We start from the raw sequence: 23,236 nt of genomic DNA, 5'->3' as shown, positions 1-23,236 counted from the left end.
TTGGTTTTTAAAGTATTAGACATTGAATTATAGACAATGACGTCACCAGCCCCCCCCCCACATGCTCCAAATTCACCCAAAATAAGCTCAATCGTTTGTGCTTCGTTTGTGCTGGTTTGTGCCAGTAAAAGTTTCATTTTTGCGACTGTCTTTTTTTTTAACATTACAGTTGAAGTAACAAGGTAAGATCCAAATGGCAAACCAAATCACATAAATAGTCGCATTCACTTAACTGTTACCTATCCCCTGTGCGTTTTCAACTTTTAACGGACACAGCGGATCACAGGATGTGTGGAATGTAACAAACTCCAAGGTAAGTGTTTTTACTTGTTACTGTATGTAGTTATGTGAATAACAGTAGTAATATTAACATTGTCATAAATACAGGCACAATAATCTGTTTGCTGTAGCTCTGTGTTTATACATACATAGGCTGTGTGTGTGTGTGTGTGTGTGTGTGTGTGTGTGTGTGTGTGTGAGTGAGTGAGTGTGTGAAGGCCTATACAGTACAGGTCAAAAGATTGGAAACATTAAGATTTTTAAATGTTTTTGAAAGAAGTCTCTTAATCTCACCAAGGCTGTATTTATTTGATAAAAAAACACAGTAAAAACAGTAATATTGTGAAATTATTTTAAATTATTTAAAATAGCTGTTTTCTGTTTTAATATAATTTAAAATGTAATTTTATTTCTGTGATGTCAAAGCTGAATTTTCAGCATCATTACTCCAGTCTTCAATGGTTTGTTTTTAATTTTGTTTTTCTTTATTTTACTTGTATTATTTTATAGATTATACTGTATATTCTTTTTTTCTATTTGTAGTCTATATATGCTCTATATTTTTTACTATGTGTTGGAATGACTATTGTCATGTTCATTGTTTGTAATTTGACTGGCATAATAAAAAAAATAAAAATAAAAATAACTCCAGTGTTCAATGTTACATGATCCTTCAGAAATCATAGTAAAATGTTGATTTTGTGCTCAACTATTATCAACTATTATTGGTGCTCAATTATTAAGAATGGTTCTTATTTTTTATCAATGATGAAAACCATTTTTGCATGCTTAATATTTTTGTGGAAACCATGATACATTTTTGTGTGGATTCTTTGATGAATAGAAAGGTAAATAGAACAGCATTTATTTGAAATAGAAATCTTTTTAACAATATAAATGTCTTTACTGTCTCTTTTGATCAATTTAATGCATCCTTGCTGAATAAAAGTATTATATATATATATATATATATATATACACTATATTGCCAAAAGTATTCGCTCATCTGCCTTTAGACGCATATGAACTTAAGTGACATCCCATTCTTAATCCATAGGGTTTAATATGACGTCGGCCCACCCTTTGCAGCTATAACAGCTTCAACTCTTCTGGGAAGGCTTTCCACAAGGTTTAGGAGTGTGTTTATGGGAATTTTTGACCATTCTTCCAGAAGCGCATTTGTGAGGTCAGACACTGATGTTGGACGAGAAGGCCTGGCTCGCAGTCTTCGCTCTAATTCATCCCAAAGGTGCTCTATCGGGTTGAGGTCAGGACTCTGTGCAGGCCAGTCAAGTTCTTCCACACCAAACTCACTCATCCATGTCTTTATGGACCTTGCTTTGTGCACTGGTGCGCAGTCATGTTGGAACAGGAAGGGGCCATCCCCAAACTGTTCCCACAAAGTTGGGAGCATGGAATTGTCCAAAATCTCTTGGTACGCTGAAGCATTCAGAGTTCCTTTCACTGGAACTAAGGGGCCAAGCCCAGCTCCTGAAAAACAACCCCACACCATAATCCCCCTCCACCAAACTTCACAGTTGGCACAATGCAGTCAGACAAGTACCGTTCTCCTGGCAACCGCCAAACCCAGACTCGTCCATCAGATTGCCAGATGGAGAAGCGTGATTCATCACTCCAGAGAACACGTCTCCACTGCTCTAGAGTCCAGTGGCGGCGTGCTTTACACCACTGCATCCGACGCTTTGCATTGCACTTGGTGATGTATGGCTTGGATGCAGCTGCTCGGCCATGGAAACCCATTCCATGAAGCTCTCTACACACTGTTCTTGAGCTAATCTGAAGGCCACATGAACTTTGGAGGTTTGTAGTGATTGACTCAGCAGAAAGTTGGCGACCTCTGCGCACTATGCGCCTCAGCATCCGCTGACCCCGCTCTGTCATTTTACGTGGCCTTGGAGTTGCTGTCATTCCCAATCGCTTCCACTTTGTTATAATACCACTGACATTTGACTGTGGAATATTTAGTAGCGAGGAAATTTCACGACTGGACTTGTTGCACAGGTGGCATCCTATCACAGTACCACGCTGGAATTCACTGAGCTCCTGAGAGCAGCCCATTCTTTCACAAATGTTTGTAGAAGCAGTCTGCATGCCTAGGTGCTTCATTTTATACACCTGAATTCAATTATTTGGATGGGTGAGCGAATACTTTTGGCAATATAGTGTGTATATATATATATATATATAAGCACAACTGTTTTCAACTGATAATAATAATGAATGTTTCTTGAGTAGCAAATCAGCATATTAGAATGATTTCTGAAGGATCGTGTGACACTGAAGACTGAAGTAATGATGCTGAAAATTCAGCTTTGATCACAGGAGTAAATTACAGTTTACTATATATTCAGATAGAAAACAACTGTTTTACATTGGAATAATATTTCACAATATTACTGTTTTACCGTATTTTTGATCAAATAAATGCAGCCTTGGTGAGCAGAAGAGACTTCTTTCAGAAACATTAAAAAATCTTAATGTTTTCAAACTTTTGACTAGTGCTGTGTGTGTGTGTGTGTGTGTGTGTGTGTGTGTGTGTGGAAACTCATGATTCAATGAATTAAGAATTAAGCCAAAATGATTTTACTTTTGAAATTTAATTACTGTGTACTATCGAACATCCATTAACACAATTAATGGACCTTTAAAAACTTAAACTTAAAAACATGTGATGATTTATCACGTGTCCAGATGCCAGGCTTAAAATTGTGTATTCCTTTTTTGTGTTTTAGAGAACTTGTTGTTGTATTTATCCATTTCAGGCATGAATTCAATCCATTTCTGAAATGGAACTTCAAGATCAAAAGTCCAGCAATCTTTTGGTCTGGGTGAAAGGGAACCTGGCTCAAAATCAGTGTCATCACTGCTGCCATTTGTTTCATGATCACATTCATGAGTAAACCCTAAAGCAGTCCAGATGTTGTGTCTATTTAATTTAACAAAAGTGTATAGAGCCTTTGCAGTGATCTTGTTTTCTAGCTGCTTACTAAGCTCTGTCCAGATGCTCTGATTAGGAGTAGCTATGTTGCCATTTTGGACTATGGCCTCTTTTGATGAACACAGGACTGAAAATTGAATCTCTGTCGACTGCTGGTTTCTTGGGCATCTGGCATAAGCAAAACATAATTACCAACTTAAATAATCCTGACTCAAAAAATGTAATGTTCAGTATAAACTTGTTTTCATGTATTACTGTATTGGTCCGAATATAAGGATAATATAATATAGTAATAATATATAAGGATAATATATCTTATATTAGGACCAATATGGTAATGTTGATCCCTAGATGCACAATGTATTCAAAAAACTAACATGGGTCACATGTGCAACTGTAATTAGCATATAGTAGTATTAGCAATGAGTTTTCTGTTCAGTAAACATTGACAATCTTAGCTCTCTTGAATGTTGTACCATTATTCTTGAAGTTAACAAATAATATTGTAACTGACAGTGTTAAAACATTGTACTTACATTGGCCAGAAATTTGATTTAGTAACGACTTTTGTAGTTTGCTTTATATCGACTTTTTCTCTACTAACTCTACACTAATTTCCACGAGAGCATCTTGAACAGAAGTGTCACTTGCGCCTAGTGATAGCAGTGAAGTGTAGCAGATGATACTCCATGTAAATAAATAAAAAGTTAAATCAGGAAAGACCAGTGAAGGAAGTAAAGATAATTGTTTATTGAACAAATGATGTGATGATTAGTCTTGACAGAAAGTCTTCAGCAATTCGACTCTAAAAGTGTGTTCACATCAAGGAGATTTGCGCTTTTGTTCTCGTGCCCAGAGCTGAGCGAAAGTGAGTGACAGAAAAAGAGTCCGACAGACACCAGATGAATATTGAGCTGCTGCTGTCTGAACACCAATACGTTTTTAATAAACACCATAGCGACTACAAAAACATTGATAAGAAGGAGTTGTTGTTGTATTAAAACATCTTCATCCAAAATTATGGTAAGAGATTGAAATGATAAACACAAAATAAAATGCTCACTGCTCATAAATCGTACTGACTACACACAAAACAAGATAGACCTATTTTAGAAATATATAAAATAGTAGCCGAATATATAGTAATCAGAATGGCCGAGACTGCTACTAACCTATATTTGATTTTTGTGACCATTAAGTGATCTATTTTATTCTGTCAGTATTGTATTCAGTAAATATCAGCATTTATAATTCGCCTGTAATTCAGTGTCTAATATTTAAAAAACCGAAGCAGCACAAACAAAACTTTTACCGGCACAAACGAAGCACAAACAAACGAGACTATTTGGGGTGAATTTGGAGCATGTGGGGGGGCTGAGTGACCTCAGAATGACCTATAAATATTCTTTTAATATCTAAAAACCTGAAGCAGCACAAACGGAAATTTTACCGGCACAAACGAAGCACAAACGATTGAGCTTATTTTGGGTGAATTTGGAGCATGTGGGGGGGCTAGTGACGTCATCGCCTATAATTCAATGTCTAATACTTTAAAATCCGAAGCAGCACAAACGAAACTTTTACTGGCACAAAACAGCACAAACGAAGCACAAACAAACGAGACTATTTGGGGTGTATTTGGAGCATGTGGGGGGGCTGAGTGACCTCAGAATGACCTATAAATATTATTTTAATATCTAATAAACCGAAGCAGCACAAACGAAAATTTTTACAGCACAAACGGAGCACAAACGATTGAGACTATTTTGCCGACGTTTTGCATTGGGTGGGGGGCCAACTTCACGCAGGTCTTAAAAGCACATTGGGAATTGGGCATTCCAAATTGGGAGAAAAAAGTAAAATAAAATTGACATTGTTTCCTTAGTCCACAAGAGGGCACAATAAAGACATGAACTATTCAGCACTGTTATATTATTGCACAGAACATTCCTATCCTGGCTGTGAAAAAAGAGCATTTCATTTTCAACTAATGTGCATAAAATAAATAAATAAAAAGTTTTAGTCGGACCATATTCTCAAATGTTAAGTCAAATGTAAAATGAGGGGGGTAAACGCTTCAGTAGGCAGTTCACATGGTGTTACACTTGCACTGATTCCTACTACTCCACACTCAAGCTTCATAATAACAGCGAAATACCACATTTGTATGTAAAGTAGCAATATTCACAGATAGCAGTGGTATTCGGCTGAACTTGGTGGTGAAGCGGCTCAGACTATGAGCCCAGGCCAGGGGCTGTTCAAAAATTACGGAACACAACAGACTGGAACCAGATGCAAGGATCTCGAAACACACATTTCCAAGTTGAACATCTTTCCTGACAATGCATTTAAACAACTCATTGCTTAATCTGAGAAACGCTTATAAGAGAGCAAGACGCAACAGCCAAAGACCTCCACCTACTGTTAGGGGCTGTTCACACCGAACGCTTTTGCAACCATCCATTTGTTTTTCTATGTAAACTCGCGCTAGATGAACATCTTTATTTCCCTTTGTTTTTGTTTATTCAGTGTCTCATGCAGGAGCGCTGTTTTTTAGATGATGTGTCTAATTAAAAAGAACTTTAAAAGCATCTTGAGATGCATGCTTTCTGTTAGACTATTTGTTGCACTGTGTCTAGCCTTTTTTTTTTTGCACAAGAATGTGATCGATCTGAAGTCATCGTATTACAGTGAAGAAATATTTTTTTAAATTGAAATCAGATGCGTTTCTGATTTGTTTATACATTTCTCTCAGCTGCATGAAGATATTAATTTGCTTTCACACGTCATTAGCTTTAAATATGCAACTTAGCTGGTTAACGAATGCATAAGCGTGACCAGCTGGATATAAACTAATGCAAATAGATGGTAATAATCTTGACATTTAAACATTTGGGTAGGACTTGCATGTATTTTTGTCTTATTGTTCTAACCGCTTGAGGTTAGCTTTAATGTTAGCGTCCTCTCAGCCTTATCGGAAAACATACCGCTGTCCTCTACTAATGCAGCATCTAGTCAACAAATTAATTACTTTATAATGAGATGACAACGTGTACTGTAGTGTACTGTATACAGTTGAAGTCAGAAGTTTACATACACTTAGGTTGAAGTCATGAAAACTCATTTTTTTAACCACTCCACAGATTTCATATTAGCAAACTATAGTTTTGGCAAGTCGTTTAGGACATCTACTTTGTGCATGACATGAGTAATTTTTCCAACAATTGTTTACAGACAGATTGTTTCACTTTTAATTGATAATATCACAATTCCAGAAGTTTACATACACTAAGTTAACTGTGCCTTTAAGGAGCTTGGAAAATTCCAGAAAATTATGTCAGGCCTTTAGGCAGTTAGCCAATTAGCTTCTGATAGGCTAATTGGAGTCAATTGGAGGTGTACCTGTGGATGTGTTTTAAGGCCTACCTTCAAACTCAGTGCCTCTTTGCTTGAAATCATGGGGAAAATAGAAAGAAATTAGCCAAGACCTCAGCAAAAAATTGTGGACCTCCACAAGTCTGGTTCATACTTGGGAGCAATTTCCAAATGCCTGAAGTTAACACATTTATCTGTACAAACAATACAAACAATAGTACACAAGTATAAACACCACGCAGCCATCATACCGCTCAGGAAGAATACGCATTCTGTCTCCAGAGATGAACGTAGTTTGGTGCAAAAAGTGCAAATCAATCCCAGAACAACAGCAAATGACCTTGTGAAGATGCTGGAGGAAACAGGTAGACAAGTATCTATATCCACAGTAAAACGAGTCCTATATCGACATAACCTGAAAGGCTGCTCAGCAAGGAAAATGCCACTGCTCCAAAACTGCCATAAACAATCCAGAATACAGTTTGCAAGTGCACATGGGGACAAAGATCTTACTTTTTGGAGAAATTTCCTCTGGTCTGATGAAACAAAAATTGAACTGTTTGGCCATAATGACCATCGTTATGTTTGGAGGAAAAAGGGTGAGGCTTGCAAGCCGAAGAACACCATCTGAACCGTGAAGCATGGGGCATCATGTTGTGGGGTGCTTTGTTGCAGGAGGGACTGGTGCACTACACAAAATAGATGGCATCATGAGGAAGGAAAATGATGTGGATAAATTGAAGCAACATCTCAAGACATCACCCAGGAAGTTAAAGCTCGGTCGCAAATGGATCTTCCAAATGGACAATGACCCCAAGCATACCTCCAAAGTTGTGGCAAAATGGCTTAAGGATAACAAAGGTATTGGAGTGGCCATCACAAAACCCTGACCTCAATCCGATAGAAAATTTGTGGGCAGAACTGAAAAAGCATGTGCGAGCAAGGAGGCCAACAAACCTGACACAGTTACACCAGTTCTGTCTGGAGGAATGGGCCAGAATTCCAGCAACTTATTGTGAGAAGTTTGTGGAAGGCTACCCAAAACATTTTATCCAAGTTAAACAATTTAAATGCAATGCTACCAAATACTAACAAAGTGTATGTAAACTTCTGACCAACTGGAAATGTGATGAAAGAAATAAAAGCTGAAATAAATCATTCTCTCTACTATTATTCTGACATTTCACATTCTTAAAATAAAGTAGTGATCATAACTGACCTAAGACAGGGAATTTCTAAGATAAAATGTCAGGAATTGTGAAAAACTGAGTTTAAATGTATTTGGCTAAGGTGTATGTAAACTTCTGACTTCAACTGTACATACCTTTTCATTGTTAATGTTTTAAATCCGCATCTAAAGTGTTTGGCTCCATGCAGATTGTAGTCTCACGTGCCAAAACAAATGCCACAAGGCATCAGTAAAGTGATTGAGTTTTTATTTCGCCTCTAGAGGCTGCGCTCATACTGTATACCCTTCCCAGCTGCTCCAGCATTGGACGCAACAGGGAAAACAATCGGTGTGGATTTTTGCCAATAACCATTAGTTCCAGAAATCTGTTATCGGTGCCGATTAATCTGCAAAACCGATATATTGGTCGACCTCTAGACCTAGCAACTACCCAGGGCACCCTAGCAACTGCAAAGCGATGCAGTAAAAAACTCGGAACACCTAAGAAATTGTAAATCAACTCTCTGGAAACTACCCACAATCATGGCATCGTGGTGGCAAGTTTTGCATGGGCAAGCACCTCTCACATTTTCTTCTAAAAGTTTACTTATGTGCAATGGCTCATTTGAAATGTTGACACTTTAATTCAGATTATACCGTAACTGTAATTTTCTATTTAAATATATATATATATATATATATATATATATATATATATATATATATATATATATATATATATATATATATAATATATATTATTTTTTTTTTATTTTTTTTTTTTGTCCACAGATGAAAATGATTGTGGCTATTGTGGTGGTCATCCTCCTACTTATCATAATCAGTGAGTACACACATTTTTGCATGCATACTTGTACAAGAAAATAACCTTATAAAATGGGAAATTTAGAACTGTCAGTAGACAGGTCAATGACGTGATGCTCATTTTTTGTTATAACTTTTCTCTAAGGTGCAACTCACACAAAACAATTACTTGAATACACCTTTTATGATGAACGTTTTCCATTTCTAAGTTCAAAGTCATTTTTATATTTCTTTTTCTGGGGATTGAAGTAAAAAATGTGTAACCATGCTGTGACAGTAAAAATAAATAAATAAATAAAAGTCTCATTAAAAGACGAAAGTCTTGAAAACCAAATCTAAGTCAGGTGGTGTAACCAACATGCAGATAGCCATTTTGTTGTCATGTGACAAGAAAACCATAAAAAAAGAGAAGACCCCTTTAGACCATCATGACTGTGTGTGTAAAGTTTTAAAAAAAAATTTACATTTTTATAAAAAGACACATTTTGTTCAGGTGAAATGGGGTAAACACTGAGAAAATGTCTTGGTATAAAACTTTTTTTAAATGATGATAAAGTTCTGTACACTTACAGTACATGTATTTAAAGTGAAAGGAAACAATATTTATACCTTTTATTTGATGGTTACACCACTTTACATTTTTTAAGGTAATAAATTCGCTTTAAATGCTTTAGATGTTATTCAGAAATGTATGACTCTAACACAAACATTATATTTTTACGAACATGATATGTGTCTTTTAAACTAGATTTTTATTAGATTTTGAATTATCATCTCAGACACATGCATAATGTCAGTGCATCTTCTTTTGTGCTTGGAATATCTATTTGGCTTCAAGCTGTTTTTTTCTCGTTTTATATTACTCGTCATCTTTTCCTTCTCTTTTTCACAGTACCTGTGATCATGCGGTATCGCTAGTGTCTGGCGGGGAGGTTAGAGACATGGTGTACTCTTCCTCCCTCCTCTTCCTCATCTTTCTGCTGTATTTCCTGCGTACCAGAGGGGGCGCTGCACAGAGTTGGGCTGCCCACTGTGTTTGCCATGGTTTGGCAGGGTCTGGAAACATAACAAACAGGGGCAGAGTTAATTTGTGTGGGCGTGTGTGTGTGTGTGTGTGCGTGCGTGTGTGCGCGCGTGCATGTATGTATAACTACACAACATATAAGTTATTCACAACGATGGCATAACACTGGTGCAGACCTGTCTCTTGTATGGGCACAAACACAAGCCTGTACCATATTCAAAAGAAAACACAGTGGTTATTTTATTTTATATGCAGTCAATAAGACAAAAGGCAAATATTTAAGGAAACTTTACACAATAAAACATGGGTACAAACTTTTAGCCCTGCATTCTATTGGTTTTTCAATGTCTTTTTTATAGTTTGAAGCTTACACCATGACGCATACATTCACACACTGTTAGAATTATACAGGATTTACTTCCAACATAGATAGGTCTATGGAATAAGGTTTTCTCAGAAGGGTGGGGCCAAACAGTAAATGAAACATAATGAGTCACTCTGCACCATGGATGTGATCTCATCGCCTGCATCTATATCTAACTGTAACTTCTGTGTGTTTTAAAATAGATAAAACATTAGGTATAACTAAAGCTACTCTGAAAGGCAACAAGTAATGTTACTTAATGTTTACTGCTATTACCAGTTTCTCAAAGTATTTTTTCCCTCATATTTGGCAACTATACAAACTTAAATTAATCATGGTTTATAATTAAGTTATTTTGAAAAAAGGGAAGTGCTTTTTTCACAGATTATCATGCTTGTAAAAATGGTTTATGTAAAGATTGTGGTTATCTTCACTGGTGTCATTATAACAGCTTGTTGATTGGTCTGTAATGTGATTGTGAAGATAACCTAAACACACCTGTGAACTTGGTTCAGCCCATATTATTTTACTAACTGTTGTATGTGTAATTTTTTCTTTTATTTATTTGTAAATATCCATTCCCTTAATTAGTCAACATTGGCTTTACATTGGGAGATTGTGAATTACTCTTGAATCTTGAAATAAAGTGATTTTTAAAGATCATCTGATCTGATTCATTGTAGACAGAGGCAAAGAAGAAGAAAAGAAAACTGAATATGCAGAACAATATTCTCTTGAATTTTGATAGTTTCATCGTGGTTTGCACAAACCACATTTATCGTCTCTGATATGACTCTTCTCCTAAATATTTTTAGAAGAATATCTCTGCTCTGTAGGTCAATTCAATGCAAGTGAATGGGTGCCAAAATTTTGAGGCTCCGAAAAGCACATAAATGCACCATAAAGTAATCCATAAGACTCCAGTGGTTAAATCCATGTCTTTTGAAGTTATATTATAGGTGTGAGTGAGAAACAGATAAATATTTAAGTCCTTTTTTGCTATAAATTCTCCTCCCTGCCCAGTAGGTGACGATATACAAGAAGAATGCGAATCACCAAAAACAAAAGAAGAATCGTGAAAGTGGAGATTTATAGTAAAAAAAAGGACATAAATATTGATCTGTTTCTCACCCACACTTATCATACCACTTCTGAAGATACAGATTTAACCACTGGAGTCATATGGATTACCTTTATGTGCTTTGGGAGCTTCAAAGTTCAGGACACCATTCACTTGCATTGTATGGACCAACAGAGCTGAAATATTCTTCTAAAAATCTTTGTGTTCCATCCCCTGAGGATGGCTTTTCTACTCTGACTCTGGATGAGTAGTCTCTACATGACTCTGGCTAGGACCCAACTTTTTAAATATCTGTCCCCAATATTAACAGCTGTCCCATCACCCAGGATACAGAGTCTGGGGCAAAATGAAAATTCACTGTCCAATACCTCACACGTAAAGTTCTGAACCCTCAACCAAAATTCTTGGATCTTTTTTTTTTTTGTGTGTGTGTGTGTGTGTTTTTTTTTGGATATCTGGTCATATATTTTATTAGTGATTAACATTTTTATTAATTTTCAAAACAAAGAAAAACAAAACATATATATATAATGATTCAACATTAACTCCCACTACTTCCCCTCCCCAATCAAGAACCCCACCCGACCCCAAACGAACATCCCAGTGGTCTTCCATCAGTACACACATTTACAGAGAATAAAATAATAAATATATATATATATATATATATATATATATATACACACATACATATATACATACACACATACATATATATAAACACACACACACACACACATATATATATATATATATATATATATATATATAGTATATACATACATACACACATACACCTATAATAAACATACAACTCTAAACTATACCTCTCCACAGACCCACTGCGAAAGCCCCCCAAAAACATCAAATATCTACCCCATTTCCCAATAAAAGATCCCATATCCCCAGCCTTCTACATGTTACCTCCGTGAAGGCTGCCACCCTTCCCATCTCCTCGCACCACTCCCGAATTGAGGGTGCTCCCACCGACTTCCAACCCCTTAAAACAATCTGCCTGCCTATCATCGCACTGGTGAGGACCCAATTTTTTATGTATATATCACCTACGTCGATGACTGCCCCATCACCCAAAACACAGAGTCTGGGGCAAAACGAAATCTGAATACCCAACACGTCACACAGAACACTCTGTACCTTCAACCAAAATTCCTGAATCTCAGCGCACCACCAAAAAAATTATTGGATCTTAACACATCCCCAAAAAACATGTGTTGTGTCCCCGTCTTCTGATTGGCACCGCCAGCAGGTGGGTGTCTTTAAGACCCAACCTATACAATCTAGAGGGGGTCAAGTAGAATCGATGCAAAATCTTAAATTGCATAAGGCACATCCTCGCATCTCTAGATGTAGACTTGATGCTTTTTAGAATCCTAGCACACACTCCCTCCTCCAATACCAAATTGAAATCTTTCTCCCATAATCTCTTGAGAGAAGACGAAGCTCCATCCCCCAGACACTGAATTAGCAAGGAGTAATACACCGATGCCTCATGACCTTTTCCAAAAATAGTAATCACCACTTCCAGAGTATCTGCCGCTTTAGGGGGGTGTATGCTACTCCCAAAAATAGTACAGAGCATGTGGCGTAGTTGTAAATACCTAAAGAATTGAGATCTAGGAATCTTAAAATGTTGAACCAAATTTTCAAAAGATCTCAACACTCCACTCTCATATAGGTCACCGAGTGTATTAACCTCCCTCACAATCCACTCTGACCAACAGAAAGGGGACTTATTAATACGTAATTTAGGGTTCAGCCATATTCTTGAGGCAACATTTAAATAAATGTCAGAATTAAACACACTGGAAACTTTTGTCCAAACCACATGCAAATGTGAAATAACAGGGTGTGACATAACTTGTCCGGTTAGTTTGATAGACTTTGCAATGGCGAAATAGGGGCAAGAACTTCCTGTTCAATACAAAACCAGGGAGGGGCTCTCTCAGGCGGAAGCGACCAATGAGCCAAATGTCTGAGACCGAATGCATAATAATAAAACAAAATCTTGGGTAGGTCTAGCCTACCTTTGTCAATCGGCCTATGCAGTTTACTGAAGTTTAATCTGTGACGTTTACCATTCCAAATGAAGGAATTTGCTATGCTATCAAATTGCTTGAAATAAGAGAGGGGGACATCTACAGGGAGAGACTGTAGCAGGTAGTTGAATATTGGAATACAATTCATTTTAATAACATTAACCTTCCCAATCATTGATAAATGTAATGAAGCCCACCTACTCACGTCACTCGAAAAATGTTTTATTAAAGGGTCGAAAATTAACTAAATCACACAAATTAGCTAGGAATAAAATGCCCAAATACTTAATGCCCTGTTTGGGCCACTGGAAGGCACCCAGTTGAAAAGCCATTACTGGGTAGTATGCTATCAGAGCCAAAGCTTTGGATTTAGACCAACTGAATCTGTAACCTGAGAATTTAGAGAAGGAATTAATAATCCTGTGGAGGCAAGGCATAGATCTAATGGGGTCAGAGACAAATAATAAAATATCATCTGCATAAAGCAAAAGCTTATGCAGCCATACCTCCCGCCACCACCCCTGGAAAATCATCTTCCCTTCTTATCGCAGCAGCTTGGTTCCAGGGCAAGACAGAACAATGATGGGGAAAGAGGGCACCACTGCCGGGTGCCCCTATCCAGAGTAAAATAATCTGAAATTAATCCATTTGTTTGCACCACCGCTACTGGGTGTCTATAAAGTAACTTAATCCATCCAATAAAAGTATTCCCGAACCCGTATATTTCCAAAATCTTAAAAAGATAATCACATTATACCATATCAAACACCTTTTCTGCGTCGAGTGAGATGGCAGTGACCAGAGTCTGATCATTCTCCACTGACCACATGATATTGATGAATTGGGTCAATTCTCTGAGGCCATCAGATGACATTCGGCACTTCAGCTCTGTCTCTGTATTTTTTATATTCTCTTCCAACTCCACGAGTTCCCTTGCTTTGGATTTTTTGGTGAATGAGGCATACTGTGTTATCTGACCCCTAAGAATTGCCTTAAGTGCCTCCCAAGCCACGCCCACAGAGGATACTGAGGACCAGTTGGTCTCCATATACACATTGATTTCAGTCTTTAACATTTGTTGGAAATCAGGATTTTGCAAAAGGGACACATTAAGGTGCCAACTATATGATTTCTTTTTCTCTGTATATGGCAACACCTCTAAACACCAGGGCATGATCTGAGATTAAGATATTTCCAATTGAGCAATCAACAACAGATGAAATGAGGGATTTGTATATAAAAAAAAAAAAATCTATTCTAGAATAAATCTTATGGACTGATGAAAAAAATGTATAGTCCCTACCAGATGGGTTCAAAAGTCTCCAAATATCTGTAAGACCAAGATTTTTACACATCTTGTGAAGTGTCAATGATGCTCTAGTGGGCTTACACACTTTTGCTTCACTGTGATCAAGGACTGAATCCATCAAAAGATTAAAGCCTCCTCCCAATATTATATCATGAGGGGTGACAGCAGTCTGCAACATCCCTTCAAGATCTATAAAAAAGCCCTGATCATCAGCGTTAGGTGCGTAAATATTAGCCAAAATATGACTTTGCCCCTGAATTTTTCCTAAACAACAATGACTCTTCCTAATTTATCTTTACTCTGTTTAAGACATTTGAATTGTAAATGTTTATTTATCAGTATAATGACTCCCCTACTCTTACTTGAGCCAGCACTAAAGAAAACATGTCCACCCATATCTTCCCAAATTTTTCAGCTTCCTGCGAGGAAAGATGTGTTTCTTGAAGAAACACTATATCATATTTCTTACGTTTAAGAAAAGTAATAACCTTCCTTCTTTTTATGGGGTGCCCCAACCCATTTACATTCCATGTGGAGAGAGATAGTATACTCATATTAACATTTGACATTTTGATATAGTAGAAAAAATAAATTGTGTCAAAAACAAAATTATACAGACCATCAATCCCTCTAAACTCAAAAGGTCCATGAACACCCACGAGCCCCCACAACAACTTTGCCATCGGTTTGCTCAATTTTGCCTCACAAATTTGTGATCCCGGTTCCCCAGATGGTCGAGTCAATTCACTCGGAGGCCGCATAAAAGTATATACCATGACTTACACAATCCGTCAACTTTATAAAAGACATCTATTGTGTGAGCATGTAGATATTTTGCGGTCATCCAAAGTGTCCTCTCTCAAACTGGCCGGGAACTTCAATGCAAAAGTAATCTTTCGTCAATGCAAAAGTTTTTTTAAGGAAAAGTGTTATTCACAAAACAAGCTCCAGCTGCTCGGAGGAGCCAACGCAAAAAGAAAAAAGAAACCAAAATGATGCCCAGCTTCCTCAAAAGCCAGAGTAAGTACAGCGAGTTGACCCACTCACATGAGAAACACTCAATGGTTTACTCATCCACTGAGTCTATAAAAGACATTGCCTGATTGGGACATGTAAATACTTTGCGACCGTCCTTCTTTCTATTCTCAGTTTGGCCGGAAACATCAGAGCAAAAGTGATCTTTCACTGATGTAAGAATTTCTTACATTCCTTTAACCGATCGTGTTTCTCTCTTGTCGAACTCGCAAAGTCCGGGAACAAGAAAATTATGGTTCTTCCAAGAAAGCTTCCCTTTGCTCCTCGCCTGGCGCAACACAAGATCTTTATCGGATGATCTCAGAAATCTGGCCAGGATCAATTGGGGCCTGTCTCCCTCAGCAAATTCTGTGAGCTGGGCCTCTGTGAGCTCGCTCGATTTCCAGCTTGTGGCCTGTTATGTCGAGCAGACTCGGGAAAAACTCGTCTAGGAATTTCATAATATCTCTGCCCTCCTCATGCTCAGGAATTCCAAAAATTTGAACGTTATTCCTGCGGCTTCTATTCTCAAGATCTTCAAGCTTTTCAAGGAGATGTTCCAAATTAAGCATTAATTCCTTCTCCAAAGATTCCAAAAAATCGATTCGTCTCTCAACATCAGTCACTCTTGTAACTAGCTCAGAGAATTTTATTTCCATCGCCGTAATCGATCGACGTATTACAGCGAGAACCTCCAAGTAAGCAAGAATCTTCATCAACATCACCGACATGTTGGACAACTGACACTGGATCTCCTCTCCCGCCACGCCATCCAAAACGAGTCCCTGGTCTGTAGGCCTGTCGGGGCTTTCATCCTGAACACGTAAGTGTCTTTTAATGTCTCCAGAGCCCGAGGATTATTAAGCAAATGTGTAACTGGATGTATCAAATTTCACCAGATTATAAAATTATGAAAATGTATTATGAAAATAATTCAAAATTTAGCAAAGTGCGCAGAGCTCGTTGCTCACACGTCTGCTTCTTGCATGGCGTCACGTGACTCCCATAGAGAACCACTGTATTAACATACATGCACCAAGGAAAATGGCCCTCCCTTACAAATAGTTTTCATTTGGCTCGGTCACTCCTCCTATATGGTTTATTATTAGTTCTTTTTAAAGCACTTTGTATTAAATTTCTCGTTAACATTAAAAATCAACTCTCTGGTTGGCGCTCAAAGGTTGGATTCAAACAACAGCTCTTGACTTTTGCTCCTGTAGATCTGTTTTCATCCCATTCTCGTCTTATTACATTCCTCACACTGAATTATTTTGCTTGCAGTCTTTTATCCCTTTTCCAGCATTTTTACGCCTCTCTCTGTTCTTCTCATCTCAGTCATGTGCTCTGGTTCCCATGTGTTGACGGAAAACAGCTTTGCCAATGTATTGACCAAATGCTGGACAGACAGAGCTCAAAGATTGGCTAAAATCAGTCCATTTAGACTGATGTACTTTTCAAATGTCTTAGATGGAATATCGATGAGTGTCCTGTAGCCAAGGCTCTGAATTCCTTGTCATTTTGCATCATTTTCCATCGCATGCAGCTCATCACTTCCAGTCAAGTCTGAATCTATCAGACAGGAATAATCTAGTAAAAGTTGTATTTAGATTTTCTGAAGAAAATATGATTAAAGCGTGCTTGTACAAAACTTAACATTATGATGCTAGGATGTTTTCGGTGATTGCTAAGGTGTATTTAGCACATTGCTATGCGGTTGCTAGAAATTAGATCTTATTTATCAATTATACTCTGTTCATTATACACTGATGAGCCAAAACATCATGACCACCTGCCTAATATGCTGTTGGTCCTTCGCGTACTACCAAAACAGCACCGACCCACCAAGGTATGGACTCTACAAGGCCCCTGAAGGTGTCCTGTGGTATCTAGCACCAAGATATTAGCAGCAGATCCTTCAAGTACTGTATTTTGCGGAATACCATTGCCATGAAAGGGTGTATCTGGTCTGCAATGATGTTTAGGTAGGTGGCACGTGTCAAATTGACATTCACATGAATGGCCGGACCCAGGGTTTCCCAGCAGAACATTGCCCAGAACATTACACTCCCTCCACCGGCTTGTTGTCTTCCCACAGCGCATCCTGGTGCCATCACTTTTCCAGGTAAACGGCACACAGGTGCACGGCCGTCCATGTGATGTAAAAGAAAACAGGGCTCATCGGACCAGGCGACACTCGCTTGCCCATTGTAGGTGCTTTCAACGGTGGACAGGGGTCATCATTGGCACTCTGATTGGTCTGTGGCTATGCAGCCCCATACGCAGCAGGGTGTGATGCAGTGTGTGTTGTGACACATTCCTCCTGTATCCATCATTAAAATTTTCTGTGACTTGTGCCACAGTAAACCTTCTGTCGGTTCGGACCAGACGGGATAGCCTTCGTTGCCCTCATGCATCGATGAGCCTTGGGCGCACAACAACGGTCGCCGGTTTTTGATTTGTCCCTCCTCGGACCACTGTTGGTAGGTACTCACTACTGCTGACCAGGAGCACCCCACAAGCCTTGCCATTTCAGAGATGCTCTGACCCAGTCGTCTGGCCATAACAGTTTGGTCCTTGTCAAAGTCACTCAGGACTTTACATCTGCCCATTTCTCCTGCATTCAACACGTTGATTACGAGAACTGATTGTTCGCTTACCATCTAATCTACCCAGACCTTGACATGTGGCCTTGTTATGATATGATCAACGTTATTCCCTTCAACTGTGATAATGTTTTGGCTCATCGGTGTATATGGCTCAGTTCCTTCTTCAATGAAAGTCTAGGGGATTTCTGTAGAGATCGACCGATATTGATTTTCAGTGTTGGGCAAGCTACTCAAAACATTTAGCAAGCTAAGCTACATACAAACCACTCAACAGAAAAATTAGTTAAGCTAAGCTAAAAGCTACACTTCAGAAAAAGTAGCAAGTTACACTATAAGCTACACGCCAAAAGTAGCTTGCTACATGCAAGGAGAATACCGTCATATACAAAGCATCTAAAAGACGTATTCACATGACGTTTATCAAAGCCATGGTACAGTATATTACAGTTTAGTGCAATACAGTACACAAGTATACAGTATGATGCAATATGTACCAGTATGTGCATGTAAAAAAAAACTAAACATGTAAATTCATTTTTAGACACATTTCATTTTTCATATTTATACTGCTACCTCTACAAACACATTCAATATGAAAAATCACTATTTTGACATTTTATTTTTTATATTTATACTACTACCTCTACAAACCCATACACATTTAAACATAATTTCATTTTCACGTTCCTGTATAAAAACTCTGCGTACATACAGTATACTATTCATCTATACAATACAGAAATACAGCAGCAAGACACAGAATTACAAGATATTAGGCCAAATTTCTTGTGTGTGTGTGTGTGTGTTAGAGCACATCTGGGCAATAACAATGTGATTTCTGATGGTATCCGATGGTAATATCATGGTACTTTGATATACAATTACCATATTTATGTACCAATATGTATTTGTATGGTTCTTCAAAGCATTTCAAAGAATACCATGTTACAACCCTGTTAAAATGATATATGATTACCATATTCACATACAATTTTATTTACATGGTGCTTCAAGGTAATTAAAAAAAAAAGACCATGGTACTTCGCTATATGATTACCATATTCATATGACCTACCATTGTATTAACGTAGTGCATCCAGGTAATGGTACATGTCCAAAAAACATGGTAATGCCATTTTTTTTTTTTATGTCTTTTTGTGTAGGCTAATACGTGTTTTGATATTCTTTTGGTTGGAAAATATATTTACCTACGGAAGTCGTTAACAACTTGCAAATGTGTTGAACTTTAATATAAAGACCTTCTTCATCACTGGCAAATGACAGGACGCTTTTGCAGGTTTGATTTCCATTGATTGTAAATCCACTGCAACAAACGTAATTTTTATTTTCCATGTTATACAATACTCCATGAGTGTGTTGCCAATTGTGATTGGACATCTTTAGTTCTGATTCAAAACTGGCGATAGTAAACACCGGTATGATGTATGATGTAGCGGTGTAGCTTTTCTCAACGCTACACCGCTACCTAGTAAAAAATATGTCTTCACTACTGAAAAGATACTTGATTTAAAAACTAGCGAAGCTACCACCTCGCTGCTCAGAAATGTAATTAAGCCAATAGCTTTGCTGTTGATTTTTAATGACTCATATGATACTGGTTATTTTTGTGTTTAAGTGTCCAATAACGGATATGCTTAACCAATTTATAATTCTTTATTTATTTCTGCTTACAGGCACATCAACAACTTAATCATTTATCACTAACTACTGGTAAATTGCTTTAGAAAACAAATATTGTGCTCAGTCTACAAAGAATTAATTTGACTAGTTTTAACTGCAATATACACTTGTTAAAAGCACCTCACTTAATATTGAAAAATATAAAGTCTTTTATGTCCAACTTTATCGGTAAACACGATATAAAAGAACCGATTAAGTGGAAAGTGTAAATATCGGTTAAAAATATCGGTCAAACCGATTATCGGTCTATCTCTGGATTTTTGTGCCTATTTAATTGTCCATTGGGCGAAAATCCTAAGTCTCTTAGAAAAGTAACAGCACACATTTCATCAACAAGTCACATGATTTGACATATCGTGTCCATTGCACAAATGGTGAAGGATTGGGTTTAATACTTAGGTCAAGGGTTTTGACATTTCCAGTTTATAGATGGAAGTTTTTGGAACAGCTTTTGACATTTTCAGACTCTAAACAGCAAGTTGCTTGAGGGCCATAGTGTTGCATAATCAAATTCCCCAACCAGTCTTTAATCACTGACACAATGAAAGCCGTCTTTCCTTAGTTACATAACTAAAGATGTCTTATTTGCGTATTTGTGTGTCTCCCATTCAAAACAGGATCAGATCCTTTACATAAAACTTGTCAAGTCTGTTCAAAGTCATGTTGTCTCAGACCTTTGCAAGACAGGTACATGTACTTGAATAGAGAGAGCAGAGTCAATAAAAGCAAAACATTTTTGCTAAGAATTTGCAATTCTGAACTTGCTGAAAATACATCTCATACACTATATGTTTGTTCTTATTTGTGACAGATATAATGAAATATAAGTTCAGAGAATCCTTTCTGTAAAAGACATTCAAGAGTTCAGCCTAAACAAATGTGTTTTATTAATAGAATAGACGTTTAAGGATTACACTGATTGAAAGAAGCTAAGCTTTTATTCTATATCTTTTATACATCTTTCACTGTCTACAGACCAAATGATGTATAAGCCACCATTTTGTCACATCCAGACTTCCTTTTGCAAGCATGGTCTTGTAATTAAATAGTGTGTGTTTTAAAAGGGTTTGTGAAAGGTAATTATTCAAACGTATATATTCAGTCAGTAACACTTTACTTGAATGTTCCCTTTATTAAGGGATTATAAAGGGCATTATTAATCACTAATATGTCAATTACAAATGCATTATAAATCATTGATATGTGGTTATAACAGCATGCATAAACTGGATGACCTTCATGCAATATCTTCCAAATAGTGAGATATTTTACCTGACATGTTATAAATGCTTAATAAAGCTTATTCAATATTAGTAATCTATGTGAATTTACCTCAATGTAAAGTGAGCAGCTTTGAAGCATTTATTAAGGAGTTGCCAACATTAGAAAACAGTACAAAGAGTTCTGTATGGTTTCATGATCACCAGATTTTATTATATAATATATGTTGTGAATGAGCATGAAGACCTGAAAAGTGTTTTTTCAGAGGACTTTAAAAGGATAGTTCACCCAGAAATGTAAATTCTCATATACTCACCCTCATGCCATCCCAGATGTGTGACTTTCTTTCTTCTGCTGAACACAAACAAAGATTTTTAGAAGAATATCTCAGCTCTGTAGGTCCATACAATGATTAATGGTGGCCAGAACTTTGAAGAACCAAAAAGCATATACATGCAGCATAAAAGTAATCCATATGACTCAGTAGTTAAATCTATATAATCAGAAACAATATAATAGGTGTGGGTAAAAAACATATATATTTAAGTTCTTTTTTACTATAAATCTTCATTCTCACTTTCACATTCTTCATTTCACCATGATTTCACCATTTACACCTTTATAGTAAAAAAAAAAAAAAAGGACTTAAATATTGATCTGTTTGTCACCCACACCTATCATATAGATTCTGAAGATATGGATTACTTATACTACTGGAGTCATATGGATTACTTTTATGCTGCCTTGAAAGTAACTTCAAAGTTTTGGTCACCATTCACTTGCATTGTATGGATCTACAGATGTTCTTCTTAAAATCATAATTCGTGTTCAGCAGAAGAAAGATATACACATCTGGGATGGCATGAGGGTGAGTAAATGATGAGAGAATTTTTGAGTGAACTGTCCCTTTAAGTAAGTTGTGACAGCACTCAGAGAAGCAACATTTATTTGACCTCAACGTGACGAGACAGGAAACAAAGCAAGTGTGTCAAGACATTACAATAATTAGTATAAACACAAAGCAGAGTGTGGCAAAATGACATAATCCCTCTTTTTACTCTCACTACAAAAGCCTATTTTTGCTACATAGTGACATAATTCATGTATTAGGGCATTTTATGTTTTTGATTATAATAAAGTATTAATAAGTGTATTTATTAAGCATTAATAACATGCAAGTTAAAATGCTCACTATTTGGCAGGTATTGGATGAAAGTTGCCCTTTTTATGCATGTTACTATAACTGCATATAAATGATTTAGAATTAATGAACTTATATAAACCCTCAACATAGGGAGCATCAATGTAAAGTGTTACAATCCAGCATTTATCAGTTCACCTTCACACACACTAATAAAAGCAAGACAAACAGGGAAAGAAGTGGTTCAGAGAGAGCTGAGGGTGATTTTTAAGCAAGTAAGTTCATAACAACTGTGAGAGGCCAGGAAGAGTATGTACCAAAAAGGTGTTTGTATTACAAGAGCAAAGCATTGTCTGACATCATTGTTCATTATGATTACTTGGTTAACAAAGTTGAACCTTATTGTTAAGAGACTTGGAAAGCTGATATAAATTTCACAAGAGATTTAGCGAGCTGGGCAAGAAATTCAGACTTCCCGTGCAAACACAAACAAAACAAATGGCCTCCATGAAGGGTTAGAAATATTCCAGTGCTTAAGTCCAGAGCCATCTGGGCCATATTGAAGATAAAAGAGTGTATAAGCATCCTGAGCCAATGTTTACAGTGCAAACTGAAAAAACAAAAAATGAAAGATCAGAGATTAGAAAGTGAGAGTTAAAGACTGGAGGTGTGAAAAAGAAGGTAGAGTGTTCTCTAAATAGAGAGTAATTGTGAAGGTAACAGAATAAGAAACAAGAAATGGGCAAGGGAGCATTCTAATACCTCATATTGATGCTGTAATTCATGTTATATTAAATTCTATATTAAATTAAAAAATATATTAAATTACAAATGCTATCCATCTTCACTATCCGTAACATCCGAAACACGTATTGATCTCTGGTCCTGTTTGCATCACATTATGAATAAACAATAGCTTACCAAAGGGTATGAAAACTTGATTTACATTCACTCATGGCCGCATTTAATTTCTAGTAATGAAGCAAGGAAGAAATTATAACTGCCCAATTGAACGCGCAAATAGAGCTTGCAATAAATAAAAAATAGACCAGGAATCCTGTTCCATTTAGGCACATGGATGTTGTCAGCGTCACCTCATTTATTATGAATGT

At 37.0% G+C, this 23,236-nt stretch overlaps 1 protein-coding gene across 2 annotated transcripts in view; it reads left to right on the top strand.

Annotated features, from left to right (window-relative positions):
- LOC127410417 (vesicle-associated membrane protein 4-like) overlaps positions 1-10,657 on the top strand; it is a 33,662-nt gene extending 23,005 nt beyond the window's left edge. For both annotated transcript variants that reach the window (XM_051645674.1, XM_051645675.1), the window contains 2 exons: positions 8,574-8,625; positions 9,499-10,657. In XM_051645674.1, the coding sequence (XP_051501634.1) occupies positions 8,574-8,625; positions 9,499-9,524 (78 nt within the window). In that variant the 3' untranslated portion in view covers positions 9,525-10,657. The remainder of the gene's footprint in view (positions 1-8,573; positions 8,626-9,498) is intronic.
- The last annotated feature ends 12,579 nt before the right edge of the window (positions 10,658-23,236 follow it).

This window comes from Myxocyprinus asiaticus, chromosome 19, assembly GCF_019703515.2.
Source record: "Myxocyprinus asiaticus isolate MX2 ecotype Aquarium Trade chromosome 19, UBuf_Myxa_2, whole genome shotgun sequence".
NCBI classification, from domain to species: Eukaryota; Metazoa; Chordata; class Actinopteri; order Cypriniformes; family Catostomidae; genus Myxocyprinus; species Myxocyprinus asiaticus.
The sequence above is the reverse complement of the archived record's forward strand: the minus strand, read 5'-3'. Positions and strand labels throughout refer to the sequence as shown.